Raw genomic sequence first — 16,971 nt, forward strand, 5'->3', positions numbered from 1 at the left:
CGAAATCGCGCAGGCAGCCAAACGCCAAGACAGTGAATTGAATCATCGCCGCTTTGGCTATAGACTCGTGACAATGCAGACCCCACCGGACACAGAGAATGTACGATCTTTGACATTTAGGACAGACTCTTTATACCGTAGAGGTCGTTGGACCCTTGCTGACAGTCTTCGCTTCCAATCTAGCCTATCAATGCGGACGACGCGTCCGAGGTTGGAGACGTAAGTACACTTCTGCCCCGCTACGTACCCCTTAGCACACAGTGTCAAGAATCTAAGATATTGACCTAATGTAGGTTCACGAGGCCTCATCGTTGGTATCTCTCAGGTCTAGCATTATGGAGAATCAAGTGGAGAATGGCAGAACTTATCATTCTTTAAGCGCGGGGAGTATGTCGTTATGATAACCCGAACACGGCCAAAAATTAATTAATGCTGACATTGCAACACAGAATATAGTTATCCCAACGACGACGTGAGCTTCAAGCCCCTTCACTCGTGTTCAGATGATGTAGACTTTCTAACTGGGGCGTGAATTGAAGAGGGAAAGTGAACGTTATGGTGAGCCATTCTACAAGAGCCCTTTGGGGCCTCTTACTGCGCTGCGTAACTCACGCCCTCTGCAGACTTACAACACCACGTCTGGTTGGTGTGCTTCGACGGCGAATTGGCACTCAATCCTGGTCATAGGACTGCCAAAAGAGTTCTCGACCTTGGAACCGGGACGGGCGTATGGGCAATCGACTATGGTAAGCCGAAACACTGGCATCAATTCATCTCCCGAGGCCACTGGCTTACGTCACACGATAGCGGACGCATTTCCCGCTGCAGAGGTAGGAGCAACGACAAGCAAGGAATATGTTCACTGAGTTGATAAGAGTACTCACGTTAGGTTATCGGCGTTGACCTCAGCCCGATCCAGCCTGAATGGTAAGAATGAGGTAATAATGCCATTTGTGCGTCTCGGGCTTAGGGTGTTCACAGGACACCTACAAATTGCTTCTTCGAGGTTGATGACCTTGAGAAGGAATGGCTATGGAAAACCCCCTTCGACTTCATCATGTGCCGCGGCATGGCCGGTGCCTTCGCTAACGTACCTGCCATCATTCAGAAAGTCTATGAGTAAGTACTACCCTACCATATCGCAGGTTTGGTGAAAGGCCAAGGCTGTCACTTCCCGGATTTCACTTCCTACCATTCATCGCAAATTCTATTTACCAGATGATAGACTAATGATCTTGTGAAACCTCTAGTAATCTCACTCCTGGTGGCTGGTACGAGGTCGGTGATCTCGCCCTCCCCCTTGGCTGCGACGACGACACCGTGTCCAAGGACTCAGCCCTTTGGAAGTGGCACGATGCTGTTTATCAGGCATCGAAGCAAATGGGCAGACCGATCGACAGTCTGTCGGTTCACATGGATACCATGAAAGCGACGGGCTTCGTTGACATGAAGCTGCACGAGTTCAAATGGCCTCTTAACCAGTGGCCCAAGGACCCGCACCTGAAGAACCTCGGCGATTGGCAATTTCACAACCTCAGCATGGGCCTCGAAGCAATCTCACTTGCTCTCCTTACGCGCGTGATGGGTTGGACCAAGGAGGAGGTCTTCGCGCTGTGCGCTTTGGCGAGGAAAGAGCTTCGCAGTCTCAAGATCCACGCGTACTGGCGGATGTGAGTGCGACGCGTGTACTTGAGTGACGTCGAAGATGCTGACGCTGGGGGTAGACAGTGTGTGTATGCCAGGAAGCCTGAGATAGGAGAGGATGAGCAGTAGGAGTGCCGAATGATTGGTAGTCGGACCAACCGCACCAGCATTTGCCATTCAGTGAGATGGACACAGTCTTAAGTGGCACGATGATCATGTACCCAAGCAACTAAATGTCTTTCATTTGTGAATACATTATGCCTATGCGTTGCTGCAAAAACTACCTCTGGTGATATATCTCTCTTAGATGTCCTCAGCAACTTTCATCCCTTCAACCCCGATTAGCGACATCTTTCAACAGGACACCGGCGGCAAGCTTTCCAAGGTTATTCGACGTAAGCAATGAGTCGCCCGTCAGTAGGTACCGGTCTTGCGGGCCCTCGACTGGAGCCAGCAAGAGGTTCTCGCGCTGTGCGCGTTGGCGCGGAAGGATCTGCGCAATCGCAGGATCCACGCGTACTGGAGAGTGTGAGTACAAATGAGGTATTAAGTGAGCGGCATCGGTAGCTGACATTTAGTGCAGGCATTGCGTTTACGCTCAGAAGCCTCATGATGAGAAGGAGGCATAGCTGGGGTTGCAGTTCTTTTGACAAGACTTGCGTTCAATTGAATGTGGAGGAAGGTATTGTGCATCATCTTCACAAGTCGCAATCGGTTTCCGCGTTTTGTCGTTGATGGGGTGTTATAGTGGAGAGAATATGGACTTTCTGCATGGTAATAGATGTCGTCCTCGGCAAGCGCATGGGCTCCCCGGCTTCGACTGTCCTAACCGAAGAAGGTTCTGCCGGTATATTGTAGTCATAGCCAACATGGCTTCGCTCAGCACCACATTCAAACTGCTACATTCAAGCCTTGCAACGACTTGATGTTTGTGACGTCTCCGCTTTCAGTCGAACCCAGAGGGGTAAACATGGCCAGAACGTGGATGCAGCTGCAAGCTTATGCAGCAATCACCTCGCAAGCCAGAAACATCTGCAGCCGTGGGCCTTTTGGTAGACGTGTCCAATCATGACCAGTATCGGTCCTGCAGTCTACTGAAGCGAGCCAATCAAAGTTGTTGCAGAGTTATCTTAGGATCTGACACGAGAATATGAGCCAACGGGACTTTGGTCCCCGGCTCATGTTTGCTCGTTGGTGGCTTGTTTGGGAGTTCACCCAAACAACGCGGTGTGTTGGACGCGAAGATCCACGTACCAGCCGCAATTTAATACTGATTCTCCCCACTTCTTAATTGAGAATTGGGAATCAACTTCGGCCACTCTCTCGGGCAACATGCTGGCACAAAAGCAGCACCCGGAAGTCCCAAACAAGAGAATTACCACTGGAGGATTTTAGTGACGCGCAAACGGTGTGATTTCTGTATTCTTCTCTTACCTTTGCCTACTTATTGACCCCGCAACAACTTAGCCCGCTGAAGTGGACCCCTCGTCCGACTATGAAGAGGTAATAACAGCCCCAGCCCTCAAAGGGATCAGGCCTAGAAACAGGTCTGAAAACAAACGTCTCGAGTGATTGCTTGGGGGCTATTACACACAATCCATTGGACAGATTGCTGAGTTTCAGTCCAGAGCCTCGAGAGATCGACACTGAAGTCCCTCAGATCGAGTATACGGGAGCACCAGAGGGAGAATGGACGAACGTATCATTCTTACTGCGCGGGCAGGATGACGATTCACCGGGCATGGTTTCTCTGATGACAAACCTGAGCTGACGGAAACGACAGAATACAATTACCCAAACGATGATGTAAGTCGTTGAATTCGTCAAATAATCTCGCCACTCTACTACGCATGGTAACCTAAAGCGCTTTTAGAAAGAAAATGAGCGTTTAGGTGAGACAGGATGAAACCAAACGCAGTGTTGCTAGGTTGCTAAAGGGATGTATCTCGGGTGACTTAGAATTGCAGCGTCACATTTGGTTGCTGTGCCTGGACGACAACTTGGCATTAAATCCCGGGCACAGGGGTGCCAGGCGCGTTCTGGACATTGGTAATTATTCTGGAATCTGGGCTATCGACTTCGGTTTGTTGAGCGACTGTGATTTTGAAGTTCAGTAACGCGGAAGAATGCTGATCCACTTTGCCACATTAGCAGACGAATTTCCTTCGGCAGAAGTAAGACATCATTATCGCTGTGCGGCTTCTGAGCGTCTTGATCTACGATGTTTCCTGGGTAATTGGAGTCGACCTAAGCCCGATACAACCCGAATGGTACGCAGAACAAATCACTGGGCCCCTTGTTGAAATTGTGTAGGTACGGACGCTAAATCTCTGGCTCCAGGATCCCGACAAACTGCAAGTTTGAAATAGACGATCTCGAGAAGGACTGGCAATTCAGCCGGCCATTTGACTTTATCATGTGCCGAGGGATGGCGGGTTCTTTTTCCGACGTACCAGCGATGATTCAGAAGATATACGAGTACTACCTTTGCCGCTACCTGCAGAGTTTCCTTCAAAGATCATCACGAGCCAAAGGAAGTTCGAACTGACTTTCCCGCTTCCAAAACAGTAACCTCATCCCTGGCGGCTGGTTCGAGCTCGGCGACCTCAGGCTCCCTCTCGGCTGCTATGATGGCACCCTTAGGGAGGATTCTGCTATCGGCAGATGGCATGATGCTCTTTATCAGGCGTCAGATTACCTCGGACGTCCAATTATCAGCTTATCTAGCTATCTAGACGTTATACACAAGGTGGGGTTCGTGGACGTCACTTGCAAGGGGTTTTCCTGGCCCATTAATGGGTGGCCGGCGGACTTGAAGCTCAAAGAGATTGGAATGAACCATTGCGTGAACCTGGAAATGGGGCTAGAGGGGTTGTCATTGGCACTTCTCACGAGAGGCATGGGATGGAACGAGCAGAATGTGCGTCAGCTTTGCGACGAAGCGAGGGTTGACATTCGAGACAGGAGAATCCACGCTTTTTGGCCCATAGAGGTTCATGGAATCACCGTCTTTGATGGTTGGTGCTGACAGCTTAATAAGACACTGTGTCTACGCGAGAAAGCCCTAGCAGGGTTCACGATTGTCCAGACATGGAGGAGAACAACACCAGGACGGTTCGAGAAGACTAGACACCTGCCAGATTGCCAACTTCTCTTCATATTTGAGTAGTGCTTAGAATTCGACTGAGTCTGTTCTGTAATTAAAAGTTTGTCGCTTGCTTGTTTCCATCCCGAACCGAGGAGATCTTGAAAAGCCGAGCTACGATCTCGACATCCGCACGGTTCTATCTTGTTGCGGCGAGGAATCAAGGAGCCTTGTATATCTTTCCGAAGTCCTACTTACGATCGACCACGTCTTTCAACAGGACACCGGCGGCAAGCTTTCCAAGGTTATTGGACGCAAGCGGCGAGTCGCCCGTGAGCAGGTACCGGTCCTGATGTGTCTGACCAGTGATACCCTCATTCAACGTCTTGACGCCAAGCTTTCGCAGGCGATCGCCAACAAGCCATTCCATTTTACCAGGGATGTATCCGATGTCGATGTTTGCACCCGAGTCAAGCGAATCGGGGAACACCACAATCTCGTAGCCATCATAGATGAACTTGCTTCCTGCAGGCTTGCCCACATCTGCGGCAAGCATGCTGGCCGGTCCGTGACACAGAGTGATATAGTATCGCTCATTCTGATGGGCCCAGCGCAAAATGTTCCCGACAGTCGCTGAATCTGGAACACCATTCAAAACACCGTGACCTCCTGGAATGAAGACAGCGATGTAGGGCGTGTCGGCCGAGAAGCCATTTCCCCACACCTCCTCGAGGTTGAGAGGATTGCGAATTTTCTGCTTGTACTTCTCATAGATGCCCTTCACAGCTTCGTCCTCCTTGGGAAAAGCCCACATCTCGAATTTGACAGGGTCGCCGGAGATGGTAGCGATATCGATGTCGAAGCCAGCAGCGTCAAGATGAACCATGGGGAGCAGCATTTCGACAGGATGGTTGCCTGTCGAGAAGAACTCGCCACCGGCCATCTTAAGATACCGTTCCTGCGTGGCAATGAGGAGGACCTTCCATTTCCCCCCTTTGTATGCGTTGGGGTAGTTGGCGCCATCGAAGTCAGTCTTGGGAGCGGTGTATTGCGTCAAAGAGAAGGGAGAGGGGAACCAAGCGTCATCCTCGGCTTGGTCAGGGACAGGCTTGCGCTCGCTAGAATTTGACATTGTGACGAATGGCTGCCTGAGAGGAAGTGTTGTTGAGGGCGCAATGTCGGTTGTATCTAGAAACAGGAGAGTAACCGTGGAGGACGCGAAGGTGGCTTTTTAAAGTGCTGTATGGCTCATGAGTTCATGAGACTGTTGGTGGGGATACCGGACAAGTGAGGGGGATTTGCGTGGAACGCGCGGAAATCGATTATTATTAGTCCACTTCCCACGCCAATGGTAAGGTTTTCCGGAAACGAAACTCTGGAAATACGGAGTGTAACGCAGGCCAGTTGTCTTACCGCCGTAGTTCACCAAGTCGACGAAATAGTGACGTCGTGAACCTTATTCTGAGGAGACTAATTGCAGCCTCTAGTCCACATCCGGAAGAAGCTTGATATGTCGCATTACAACTAAGCCTATCAGCTTGGATAATAGTTCAGCCTCTCGAGAGCTCTGAAGAAATCAACTCTTCAATTAAAAACGCTTCATATCTTTTAACAGTCGGCCCTTTTTTTTTGCCCCTTTCGGCATTGGGCTGTCAATGGTTAGATTGTGCCGCTCTTGAAGCATCTGCTCCCTAAGAAGAACTCTATGCGGTTCTGAACCGTCAAGACTTTGTCTAAGCATGTGCAGCTATTCCAAAAATTGCAGAGCTTTCTGAATACAGTACTTGCAAAACTCTAGCATCATCCAAACTAGATATACGTCTCTATGCTTATCTAATCGGTGTTCGGCATCGATATCCGCCCACCTTTGCCCGCACTGAGTGCATCAGCTTGCATCAAAAGCCTCAGAAAACTTCGAAATTTTCCAATTCGTCTTCATTGGCGGGCCACATCTCACCACTCATGGCACCTGCAAATACCGTCGGACCGACAAGCGTGTACCTCCCGTAGTCACCCTTTGCCGGCCGCAAGATAAAAAGATGATCCAGTCCAGCGATGAGGCATACTGCGTCGCCCTCACGTACGCCGGTGACAGCAAATCCAGCGATCTGATCCGAGGTGAAGAACAGCCTCCCGACGCGAAGCGCGACTCTGCACTGGCTTCCAAAGTGTCGTGAGTCCCACTCGACTAGCGATGACACGGCCGTTATGCCCTGACCTGTCAACGAAGATGGTGTGGATGAAGACCATTCGGTCTTTTTCGGACCTTGGATAATCCACCACGATAGTCGACAAAGGCTGCTGCTCATCTTGTCTACTGTAAAACCCGGCTCTTTGAGACACGATACGTCCTCCTTGAAATTCCCTAGTACATCCAGGTATGGACTTTGACAGTCGTGCTGGAACGTCTGTCCAGACTTCTGCTCCTTCTCGCCGTTGAAACTGTCGTCCGAACCGCACCTCGTGCCCTCCACGCACTTGCTGCTTGCTGGAAATACACCACTCACAGGACTCGCGACTCGCTCAACACGCACTCCCCGGAGATGAACACTTCTACCGTCTCTCGAAAACGCGAAGACCGGCTTGCTTCCCCCAGAGGCAGCGCAAAGGATCTTGTAGTATTACTTATGCGAGGGTCTCATTTCGGCGTCATCTGTGGCGAAGCCAACGGTCCAAGAGGGCAGAGTATCCCAAGGAACGCCAGCTGTGGTCTTCGCTCGGTTCGAGAAGTACAGCACCCCGCAGACTTCCTTCTTATTCGATGATGAGTCTTGTAGCTTCATGAAACACTTCCCCGATGGGTTGCTGGTAATCGACCCTCATTCTTCCCAGGACGCCGGGCGAGAGCGCCCACAAAGCAAAGAGTTTGTCTCGTGGCTCCGAAGCCTTCATCGAAAGCACCCGTCGCAGTTGATTCGTCGCTGCACGAAAGGGGCAATCTGTTGTTGCCTGCCACTCATCAAGGTTCACATGCAAATCTAGCCCTTGCTGGGTGGGCATGGTTTTGTCCTTGAAGGCCACCGCAAGGAGGTGAGCAAGATTGGCGAAGAGGAGAAGATGCGAATCGCATTACAGTATCGCGGCAGCTTTGTGCGCGAATTCTTGCAGGGTCCAAACCCGTGTCCAATATGGCGCCAATCTGAGACGGTGTAAGGTGGTTTCGTCGCAGACTCTGTATTGGTCAGACGAGTAAGAACCATATACCCAAAGTGGGCACATCTATCCAAGAAAAAGACGGATCGTGATACTAAGTGCCCTTCAGCGCCATCTTCGCCGTGCAGCGCTTAAGTCTTTGGCCATGGGTATCCACGCTTGCCTCAATAAGGTCACAAGTGAGGTCTTGGGCGGGGCTGAGATTCGCATTTCGATGGAGCAACACCAGACGAATGGAACGCGGACTCGAAAGCCTCTGGTGACGATAAACATCACAACTCGTCATTATGAACAAGATTCTCTATCTCGCGCCGTAAGTGAGAAGAATGCCAATCAGTTGCGCTTCTTGATACGGTGAGTAGGAAGACATGGGAGCGGGCCCGTTTCTTTAAATACATTTGCTAGCTCGTGGTGCGGAATATTGGGGTCTGGCAATGTTAGTACCAGACCACCAGACAGCAGAACAATGGCGTCATCTGACAGGATTGAAGCAAGGGATGGAGGAGAAGTGTTGGCAGCTTTTTGGGCCTGATCGCCGGACGTGCTGAGTAGATGCGGCCTTGGAGAGCCTCAGAAACATTAGCGGTCATTTCTCACCAGATGAGGCAAATAGAGGTAATGGTAGAACTGAGCCCAGAGTAGTGAGATCTACAAATAGGCAACAACTCGAACTCTAGCCGCTACATCATCAGTGGTGCTATCTTGTGGCGTGTGACGTTGTCGACTGGGCTGAACAAATTTTATCACACAACACTCAATATGTGCTGCTCAATATGTGCTAGGCTTGAATTTTCGAATACAAGCATTTCAACTGACGCTTTTTACTGATCAAAGCAAGCAGCGCGGAGTTTCAGTCACATTTACTTTTGTCAACTTCTTTTCTATCTCTGCATGATTCTATGAAAAGGTACGACAGGGAGCGTTCGAATTCGACACTGACACAACCTAGATGCTGTATAAGTACAACCACACATGAGTCGTAGGTCAATCGAGGACTGATGCGAAATAAATGATTCGAGGTTTGGACCGACACGAGTAACAGGGTTGAGTGAGGCATCATGTTAACTCAAACACAACGAACCAAATTTCATTGTAAAAGCAATAAAATTCACTTATTGACGTACGGTTTCCATTTATTTGTATCTAACGATCTACCCACAGGGTCAGCACTTTCGCTACATGTACAAGGTGGTTGGCTTCTTGGTTTGTGTGCAGCAACCGTGGGCCCACTGAAGTGTTATCTGCGAAGGACGACAGAATCCATTTGAGAGTAGTTCATCACACTGACTGTTGACAATTGATCCAAAGATACAATTAAAACGTCAATTCATAGCTCACCGGTGCATTTCTTTAATTGGCCCAGCCAACCAACGTCCCAGGTTGTCGACGCCTCACGCCGACAGCACCCGCTAACCCGGATACTGTCATCTCAGCATGCACACATCACATGGAGCCCCATCTGCCAACAAAACATCATGCACGACAATGGAGCTGTCCAGAACCACCAACCCCATGCCAGACCTCCCCCGCGTCATTTGCCTGCATGACGCCTTTCCTTTTTCTGAAATGTCGCCGTGGGTGCATCATGCCATCTCGACAGTCGTGCCCAGCCCTTCATTGGCCAGCCATGCCAAGACCAAGTGATTTCCATCCCACCGCCAGTTCAGTATGCATCAAACCCCATGAGGACTCAACGTCAAGTTGACCGGGCCTTTCAATCCTGCTGCATTCAATTCATATCCCGGTTCAAAAGTGAGGTAAAGTCTCAGCCATTGATATTGCGGAAAACATAGGCTTTGGCCATGCATTCCACCCACCCTCCGGAATCGCAATCCGCATCCGGACTGGCCGCATCGCCGCAAACCCTCCGAGACACAACAAATGCCTCCACCAGGACCACGCCGTTCCCGCTTGAACCCACTTCCTTCCTTCCTTTTCCTCTCCTCCTCTGCCTCTTATTCTCTCGAAAACACCTCCTCGAGAGACCACTTTCTGAAGTCGCCTGATAACCTACACCATGTCCGCCCCAACACCAGACCCGACCCCGGCCCCGGTGCCCCCCGCCGCCCTCGAGGCCGACCCGGCCCCCACAACCGGCACCCCCGCCGCCGACCCGAACACCGACGACCCCGACACGTCCGACTCCGACTCCTCCCTCGGCGTCGAGCTCCAATCCTCCACCGCCTCCCTGCGCTCCTCCATCCTCCAGTACCGCCACGAGAACGGGCGCACCTACCACGCCTACAAAGACGGCGCCTACCTCATCCCCAACGACGAGACCGAGTCCGACCGCCTCGACCTGCAGCACCACCTCTTCCTCCTCACCCTCGACGAGCGCCTGCACCTCGCGCCCCTCGACCCCGCCAAGCCCCCGCAGCGCGTCCTCGACATCGGCACCGGCACCGGCATCTGGGCCGCCGACTTTGGCGACCTGCACCCGTCCGCGACTATCATCGGCGTCGACCTGTCGCCGATCCAGCCGGCCTTCGTGCCGCCGAACGTGCACTTCCAGATCGACGACATCGAGGAGGAGCCGTGGACGTTCTCGCAGAAGTTCGATTTTGTGTACTCGCGCATGATGACCTCGGCTATTGCGGACTTTCCGAAAATGTTTCGCCAGTCGTACGAGAACCTGAACCCCGGCGGGTGGATCGAGGTGACGGACATCACGCCGATCACGTCGGACGACGGCACGCTGACGGAGGAGACGGCGCTGTGGCGGTGGAGCGATCAGCTGCTCAAGGGCACGCAGGCGGTGGGGCGGTCGTTTGACGGCGCGAAGCTGTATAAGAAGCAGCTTGAGGAGGCGGGGTTTGTGAATGTGAGGGAGGTGGTGTTCAAGTGGCCGCAGAATAGGTGGCCTAAGGATCCGAGATATAAGGAGCTTGGTGAGTCGTTGGTGGAGGAGGCCTTTTCATCGCGAAGACTTCATGTTGACTGACTGTGTGCATTCGGCGTAGGTTTGTGGACACTCGAAAACATCACTTCGGGACTGGAAGCGTTGAGCGTGGCGGTATATACCCGAGTTCTTGGGTGGAGTAAGGAGAGCGTGGACGTTTTCCTGGCGGAGGTGAGGAAGGACATGAAGAACACTGCGATTCATTCGTACTGGCCCATGTGAGTGACCCTATTTTTCCTTCAGCTGGTGCGGAACGTTTGCAGACTGACCCTGGTTACAGTTACGTTGTTTACGGACAGAAGCCAGAGTGAGGGCATTGTGGCTTGTTGGGTTGCATGGGGTAATTATCATCACGGTCTGGGGCATGGTTGAGTACTTGAAGGGCATAATAATATCCAGAGAATTCCTTTAGCGTTAGCCTTGCTACGCGATCTTCCTCAACCCAATGTTCCGAGTTTCTAGAGCCTATGTGCTGCCAAGATTCTATACGTCGAATGGAGAACCCTCTCACTGCTGTGGTCGTGCTTCCAAGATAATAGGACTGCGTGACCAAACTTCACTTCATAACAGAAAGTCTGGGTGGAATGACTTCACAGTCAAGGTGCTCATGCGTTTTGCCGTCCAAATACACTGAAGTGTTCACAGGGTGCAAGGTTATCGACATAAGTGAGTCAAGTGCGTTTGTACAGCTACCTTATGTATACTCCAATATGTACAAGGAAATTGTATCTTTCCACGGAATTACTCGTTGGTTATAAGTACCACCCCGTCACCATCTAGTAAACAGGCATCTTGAACGCATCAAAAGTGTACTTCCAGGTATCAATCGACGCCTGGTCATACACACAGCTGAACCCAGCGCCATTGTCCGTCCACAGCGGGCGCTGCGGCCACCTGCACAGCTCACCGATGCCCTCCCCGGTGCTGTTGAGCGTCTCCGGCGCAGCGCCCTTCTCAACCCAGTCAATCACCGTCTGCAGCGTCGTCTGCGGCCACCCACCGCCGGGCTGGTGCGAGTTCGCCCCGCAGTGCGCGCCGCCAGGCACCAGGTACAGCCGGTAGAACTCGTCCATCGCCGCGGAGCTCTCGTTGAAGCCCTGGCCCGGGAACATGATGCTGCGCACGGATTCGTAGTAGTGCACCGACGAGGCCGCGGGGATGGAGTCGTCCTGCTCGCCGTGGACGTGCAGGATCTTGCTGCCGGCGGTCTGGAAGGCCGACAGGTCCGGGTGCGTCGTCTGCAGGGAGTCGGCGTACTTGTTCATGCCGTAGAGCATCCAGTCGCGGAGGGTGTCGGCGGTGACGTTGGTCAGAGACTCGAGGGTCGAGGTGTCGCGCAGCTGGAGGTAGCGCGCGACCCATTCGCCGCCGAGGCCGGAGATGCTCACGCCCCAGGTGTTGGTGGCAGAGTCGAACTTGGCGTTGGCGTCGGTGAAGGCGGAGCCGGGCTGGTAGTTGAGGTAGACGCGCTTGCCCTGCGAGTCGATGAGGCCGTCGTAGTACTGCTTGACGAGGGCGGCACCCTGGGCGGAGACGGTGCCGTTCTGGGCGGGGGTTGGGTTGGAGGGCGGGCCCTGGCGCTTGGCAAGGTCGCCGAAGCCGCCGGTGCCGCTGCCGGAGGTGGCCTCGCAGGAGTACGCCTGGCCAACGGTGGTGTTGAAGTCGAAGGTCATCTTGCAGAGGTCGGAGCGGGCGACGACGCCGTCCGTCTTCCCGTCGAGGGGGTCGCAGGCGGCGATGGTGAGGTTGAGGATCTTCTCAAGCTCACAGGAGGGCGGGAAGTAGTTGGCGGTGGTCTCCATGACGTTGGCAGTGAGGTGGTTGACCTGCTGCTGGCCGTAGCGGAAGGCGGGGGCGCCGGCGACGACGCCGTCGAACTGGTCGCCGAAGCGCTGGGCCTGGCTCCAGCCCTCGCGGCCGCCCTCGGAGCAGCCCTGGTAGTAGGAGTAGAGCTTGGTCTCGGCGGGGACGGCGAAGAAGTTGCGGGCGAACTGCTTGCCGAGGACGGCGAGCTCGTTGTGGGCCTGGTAGCCGAGCATGTAGACGGACTGCCAGTTGACGGTGCCGTTGGCGGCGAGGAAGACGGCGTCCCACTGGGTGTTGAAGTCGCCGAAGCCGCCGTCGGTGATGCCGGAGACGGCGCCGGCGATGATGCCGGTGGGGATGTACTGGGAGCCGGAGTTGATGGCGAGGCCGCCGCCGCCGGTGGAGACGTAGCGGTTCTGGAAGGCGTCCGGGGCGGGGACCCAGTAGGTTACGTGGACGACGTCGTTGGCGAGGCCGTCGTGGGAGTAGGCGAATGTGACGTTGCAGTAGTCGATGGTGGCGGAGGGGTACCACTCCGAGGAGACGTTGGCGCCGGTGACGACGGCGGTCTGGACGGAGGCGGAGTCGATGGTGACGCCGGGGATGGTGCCCGCGGCGGGGAGGGCCTGCTGGGCAGTATCTGGCCTGGATGAGGTAGGGAGGTTGTCTGGCTACCAGATGTAAGAGGAAGAGATGAAGTGAGAGGCTGAGATCGAGAGATTCTTAAGACGGTGATGGCGACAGAGGAGAGGCGTTTATATCTGAGTGCCTCGCCTCAACCGGCAGCCGTGTACCGACCACCGGGAATTCCGAGGAGCTCGCCATGGCACTGGATATTTTTCCCCATTTCGATCGTCCCTTAAATCTCGGCGAATTCTGCACCCCAACTGACGCGCATTACGACGTCGGGACCTGAGTGCTGCGGCCGTGTCTGACTTCTCGGCACGCCGCTGTCTAGGAGGTGTTGGGCGATGCGGGCCAAGTGCGAGGCCCCTTTGCAGTGAACTTCCTTTGCGATGTGTTTATGGTAGGTTGCGTTGGGGGCGGCGATCGGCTTGGTTTAATAGTCCTCGGGTTAGCCCCACTGTGGGTCCGGACCGAACGCGCGGGATCCAATTTAGCGCGAGTCGGACTGGCCCCACCCGCCCCCGCCCCGCCCCGTCGTCTCCTCCCGGCCGACCGGGACCGTCTTGAGATGCGTCGAGGTGCCATCGCGTGTTTGCTGCTGATGGAAACGTTTGGACGGTTCATCATCGCCGCTTGACCGAGCTGTCGGACGTTAAGAAGATGCGTAGCGCTCGGCCGAGGGCTCGGGGCTCGTACTACGTCAAAATCCAAGGCGTAGCATCGGGAGAAGCCCGGAGCAAAGGTCGCCAAGAAACAGCAAACATTCAGGAACGAGCCGACGGGCGCCTTGTGGGGTCCGTTTACATCTCGCTTCCCACCGGGCTGATCGTACATTAGACTTAAATCGACTATGGAGCTCCGGGGGACCTTGCAAGTTGTGGCCCTCTGGGGCGCTGCTGCTGCCACCCAACATACGGTACCTGCATGCACGTCACCCGATTATGCACTCTAGTGCTTCTACTGCTACGACAATGACAATGGGGAATCTTGAAAAAACTAGAGTATCGCTAAGAAAAACTACACGTACAAAGGCTTCGAACATCTCATACATGGCAGATCCGGCACCACAATCTGGCCAGGCTTCTGGTCCAGGAGGTACTCCGTCTGGTCGTGAACCACCCCGTCCGCATCCTTCTTCAGGAAATGCACCGTCCTCCGGTACGTCGTCGTGCCGTCTTCGTTCTTGATCACGTCGAGCTCGTGCTCTATCGGCGCTCCAATCAACCTCTTCTCCTCTGGCGGGAACGACAGCTTCGCCATCGCCACGGGATTCCGCTCCAACACGCCGTCATCCAGCAGCACTCCGTGCTCAATCTCCGCGCCGCGTCGACCGACCCGGTACAGCGTGCCGACATCCAACAGCGCCTCCTTCGGCGCGGGAATCTTCGTCATGAGGTCAATCGCCTCTAACCTCGTCTGCAAATCCCTGCACTTGATGGACACGAACCCCATCATCGACAAGAAGCCCTGCTCGAACGTAAAACTCGCCCGCGGCCGCTCGCTCGGGAACGCGACCTTCATCTCCGCCGCCTGCTTCCCCAGCGCCACGATCCTCCTGAAACTGTCCGCCCACTCGTCGTACCGCATCTCGCCCTCGCCGTCGATCGTGTTGACCTGTATCCGCGCCATCTCCGCCTTGATCTTCATCCCGCACAGCGCCATCTTTTTGGACGACTCCTGCGGCGGCACCGTCGCGTCCAGCTCGCACACCTTGCCGTGGAACTCCTGCAGCCGCGTCTGCAGCGGCTGCTTCCCGCTCTCGTCGCCCCTCGCGAGCAGCTCGATCGCGTGCACGGTAATGTCGTCGATCGCGCTCTGCGCCTCCTCGACGCTCTCGAAACGCGGCGGCATCGGTGCCTCGAACCCGATCAGCCCCGGCACGAGCGCGTCCTCGGAGGGCTTCACGCCCAGGAAGAACGAGATGAAGCTCAGCCGCCGGAAGATGGGCATGACGTACTCGCGCGCCCACGACTGGCAGCCGACCTTGTTCAGGATCAGAATGCCGTGCTTGCAGTGGCGCAGCGCGGCCTCAACGTCGCCCTGGAGGTACTCGACACAGACAAAAAGCACGCACACGAGCAGCATGAGCTGCTCGTCCTGGGTGCCCTTGATGCGCTCGATGGCAGCGCTGTAGTGGCTGATGGCGAAGGCGTTGCCCTTCTTCTGGCGGGTGACGCGCTCGCCCTCGTGGAAGTCCTCGTACAGCGAGCTGATGGCGAGCACGGCGTGGCGGACGGCGGGCTCGAAGTGGGAGAACTGGACGACGAGGTGCGTCCAGAAGTACGAGTCCGTCGGGCCCGAGAGGACGGGGCCGACCATGTGCGAGAAGAACTGGAAGGCGCGGCCTTCACGCTGGTCGTGGGCCGTGAGCTGCTGCGGGCGGTACCAGGCGAGGCCATGTTCGATGGTCGGCTCGTAGCCGGCGCACTGGCGGCCGGAGGATGTGCAGCGCACGCATTTCGGCTTGGCCTCGTCGCATTTCACCTTGCGGGCTCTGTGCGGGGAAGGGCGCCTGGGTTAGTTTTCTGTTGGTCTTGTATGCATTGCGGGCTTATGGGATCGTGATATGGGTGACGTGGTGATTATGTGAACACTGATTCGATGTTGGGAGGAAACAAAAGCAGGAGAGGGGGGTGTGACGAGACGAACAAGAAGGGCATTGGCAGTAAGGTTCAGATAAGGGAGCGGCGGCGCTTTCGAGGGAAAACCCACTTGCATGTCCGGCAGCCCGTCTTGACCTTTGGACTGCCCTTCCGGGGCGGCATGACTTATCGGGCGTAGCGATATTGAGACGGGCGCCGTGTTGGATGAGGTTTCGCTTCCTTTGGGATGATTGATGTGCCTTGTTCCAGCGGTTCAATGACTGGAAACCGGCGCCGAGGCCCCCTCGAAGATCGTGGGAGAGTCTCCAGAGTGGGGCGAGACCGAAACGTTTTTTTTGGTGGCGGTCGGGGAGTGAATCAAATCTCTAATTGGCGTCACTCTCACCTCTCTCTGTGTTTCTCAATTGACTATTGCCGTCGGGTTGCTGTAGACTCCCGAATTCCTTTGCCGACAATTTCCTGATTGACCAAGACTGGGTAAGGTAGGTAGGGTCGTACGATGGGCTAGAAGCAAGAACACTTGGCGCCTTCAAGGGATTAGCCTCAGATGGAACAGCGAATCTGACAGGAAAGAGGGGCAAGAACGAGCTGCAACGGCCGGCGGGATGGGTAAAGGAGGAGAGAGAAGAGCACTCTGTCGTTGGGGGAGATTGAGTAAGAGGACAAGAAGGTTCGAAAATCCTGCCGGTTCAAGGGGGCGCAACGGAACAGACGGGGGCATGGTGCAAGTCTTATGTTTGTCTTTATGGGGCAAATGCGAGCTCGCTCAGCCAGTGAGACGCGTAAGAGCTTCCTGTTAAGGGGCGGGCGCGCATCGTGGCACCGTCGGCACTAGCCGGGGGGCCCATTAGCTATTCGTACTAAGGTATTTGGGTGGAGGATCAGATAGACAGATTCAGGTGCGGGGAGGGCTGCTGCAGATCCCTGCCGGGCTTCTTCTTTGAGACTTTTGGACTTATCGCCGACCGAAACCGAAGGGCAGAGCGGCCCCCTTTTTTGCTGCTCCGTACATGCAACGACTCAAGCAGAATTATGGCCGGGCCGGGACCACCAGTCGCCGTCTGCTCGCCTCCTGAAGCGGAAGGTCGGATCATCGGATGAAGGTTTTACGGTTGTTCTGGTTCGGAGGAAGGCAGCCATTAATAAGCTTTAAC

General features: G+C 54.7%; 4 protein-coding genes and 1 pseudogene across 5 annotated transcripts; 1 reads left to right on the forward strand and 4 right to left on the reverse strand.

Moving 5' to 3' along the window:
* Positions 1–73: 73 nt before the first annotated feature.
* On the forward strand, positions 74–11,092 carry GCG54_00008238 (annotated as a pseudogene). The gene is given in 17 exon segments: positions 74–100; positions 184–219; positions 294–387; positions 450–472; positions 624–830; positions 890–927; positions 982–1,119; positions 1,251–1,670; positions 2,066–2,172; positions 3,297–3,343; positions 3,582–3,741; positions 3,759–3,914; positions 3,985–4,181; positions 4,213–4,568; positions 9,919–10,770; positions 10,843–10,999; positions 11,062–11,092. Coding segments are annotated over 17 exon segments (3,046 nt in total).
* GCG54_00008239 (uncharacterized protein) lies at positions 1,976–2,271 on the reverse strand (the record flags this gene model as incomplete). Its single annotated transcript, XM_045408209.1, has 2 exons — positions 1,976–2,163; positions 2,217–2,271. 2 exons carry the CDS (start codon positions 2,269–2,271, stop codon positions 1,976–1,978), a joined length of 243 nt encoding a protein of 80 aa, XP_045257943.1.
* GCG54_00008240 (Protein/nucleic acid deglycase HchA) lies at positions 4,980–5,861 on the reverse strand (the record flags this gene model as incomplete). Its single annotated transcript, XM_045408210.1, has 1 exon — positions 4,980–5,861. One exon carries the CDS (start codon positions 5,859–5,861, stop codon positions 4,980–4,982), a length of 882 nt encoding a protein of 293 aa, XP_045257944.1.
* On the reverse strand, positions 6,634–8,168 carry GCG54_00008241 (uncharacterized protein; the record flags this gene model as incomplete). The annotated part of the gene is given in 6 exon segments (XM_045408211.1): positions 6,634–7,210; positions 7,237–7,341; positions 7,355–7,518; positions 7,547–7,650; positions 7,700–7,901; positions 8,040–8,168. The coding sequence occupies 6 exon segments, from the start codon at positions 8,166–8,168 to the stop codon at positions 6,634–6,636; spliced, it is 1,281 nt and encodes a 426-aa protein (XP_045257945.1).
* Positions 11,093–11,557: 465 nt separating the features above from the next.
* Positions 11,558–15,979, reverse strand: GCG54_00008242 (Tannase; the record flags this gene model as incomplete). The annotated part of the gene is made up of 3 exons (XM_045408212.1): positions 11,558–13,254; positions 14,264–15,726; positions 15,927–15,979. 3 exons carry the CDS (start codon positions 15,977–15,979, stop codon positions 11,558–11,560), a joined length of 3,213 nt encoding a protein of 1,070 aa, XP_045257946.1.
* Positions 15,980–16,971: the final 992 nt, after the last annotated feature.

Source organism: Colletotrichum gloeosporioides (genome assembly GCF_011800055.1).
Source record: "Colletotrichum gloeosporioides strain Lc1 chromosome Unknown consensus_91, whole genome shotgun sequence".
Lineage (NCBI taxonomy): Eukaryota > Fungi > Ascomycota > Sordariomycetes > Glomerellales > Glomerellaceae > Colletotrichum > Colletotrichum gloeosporioides.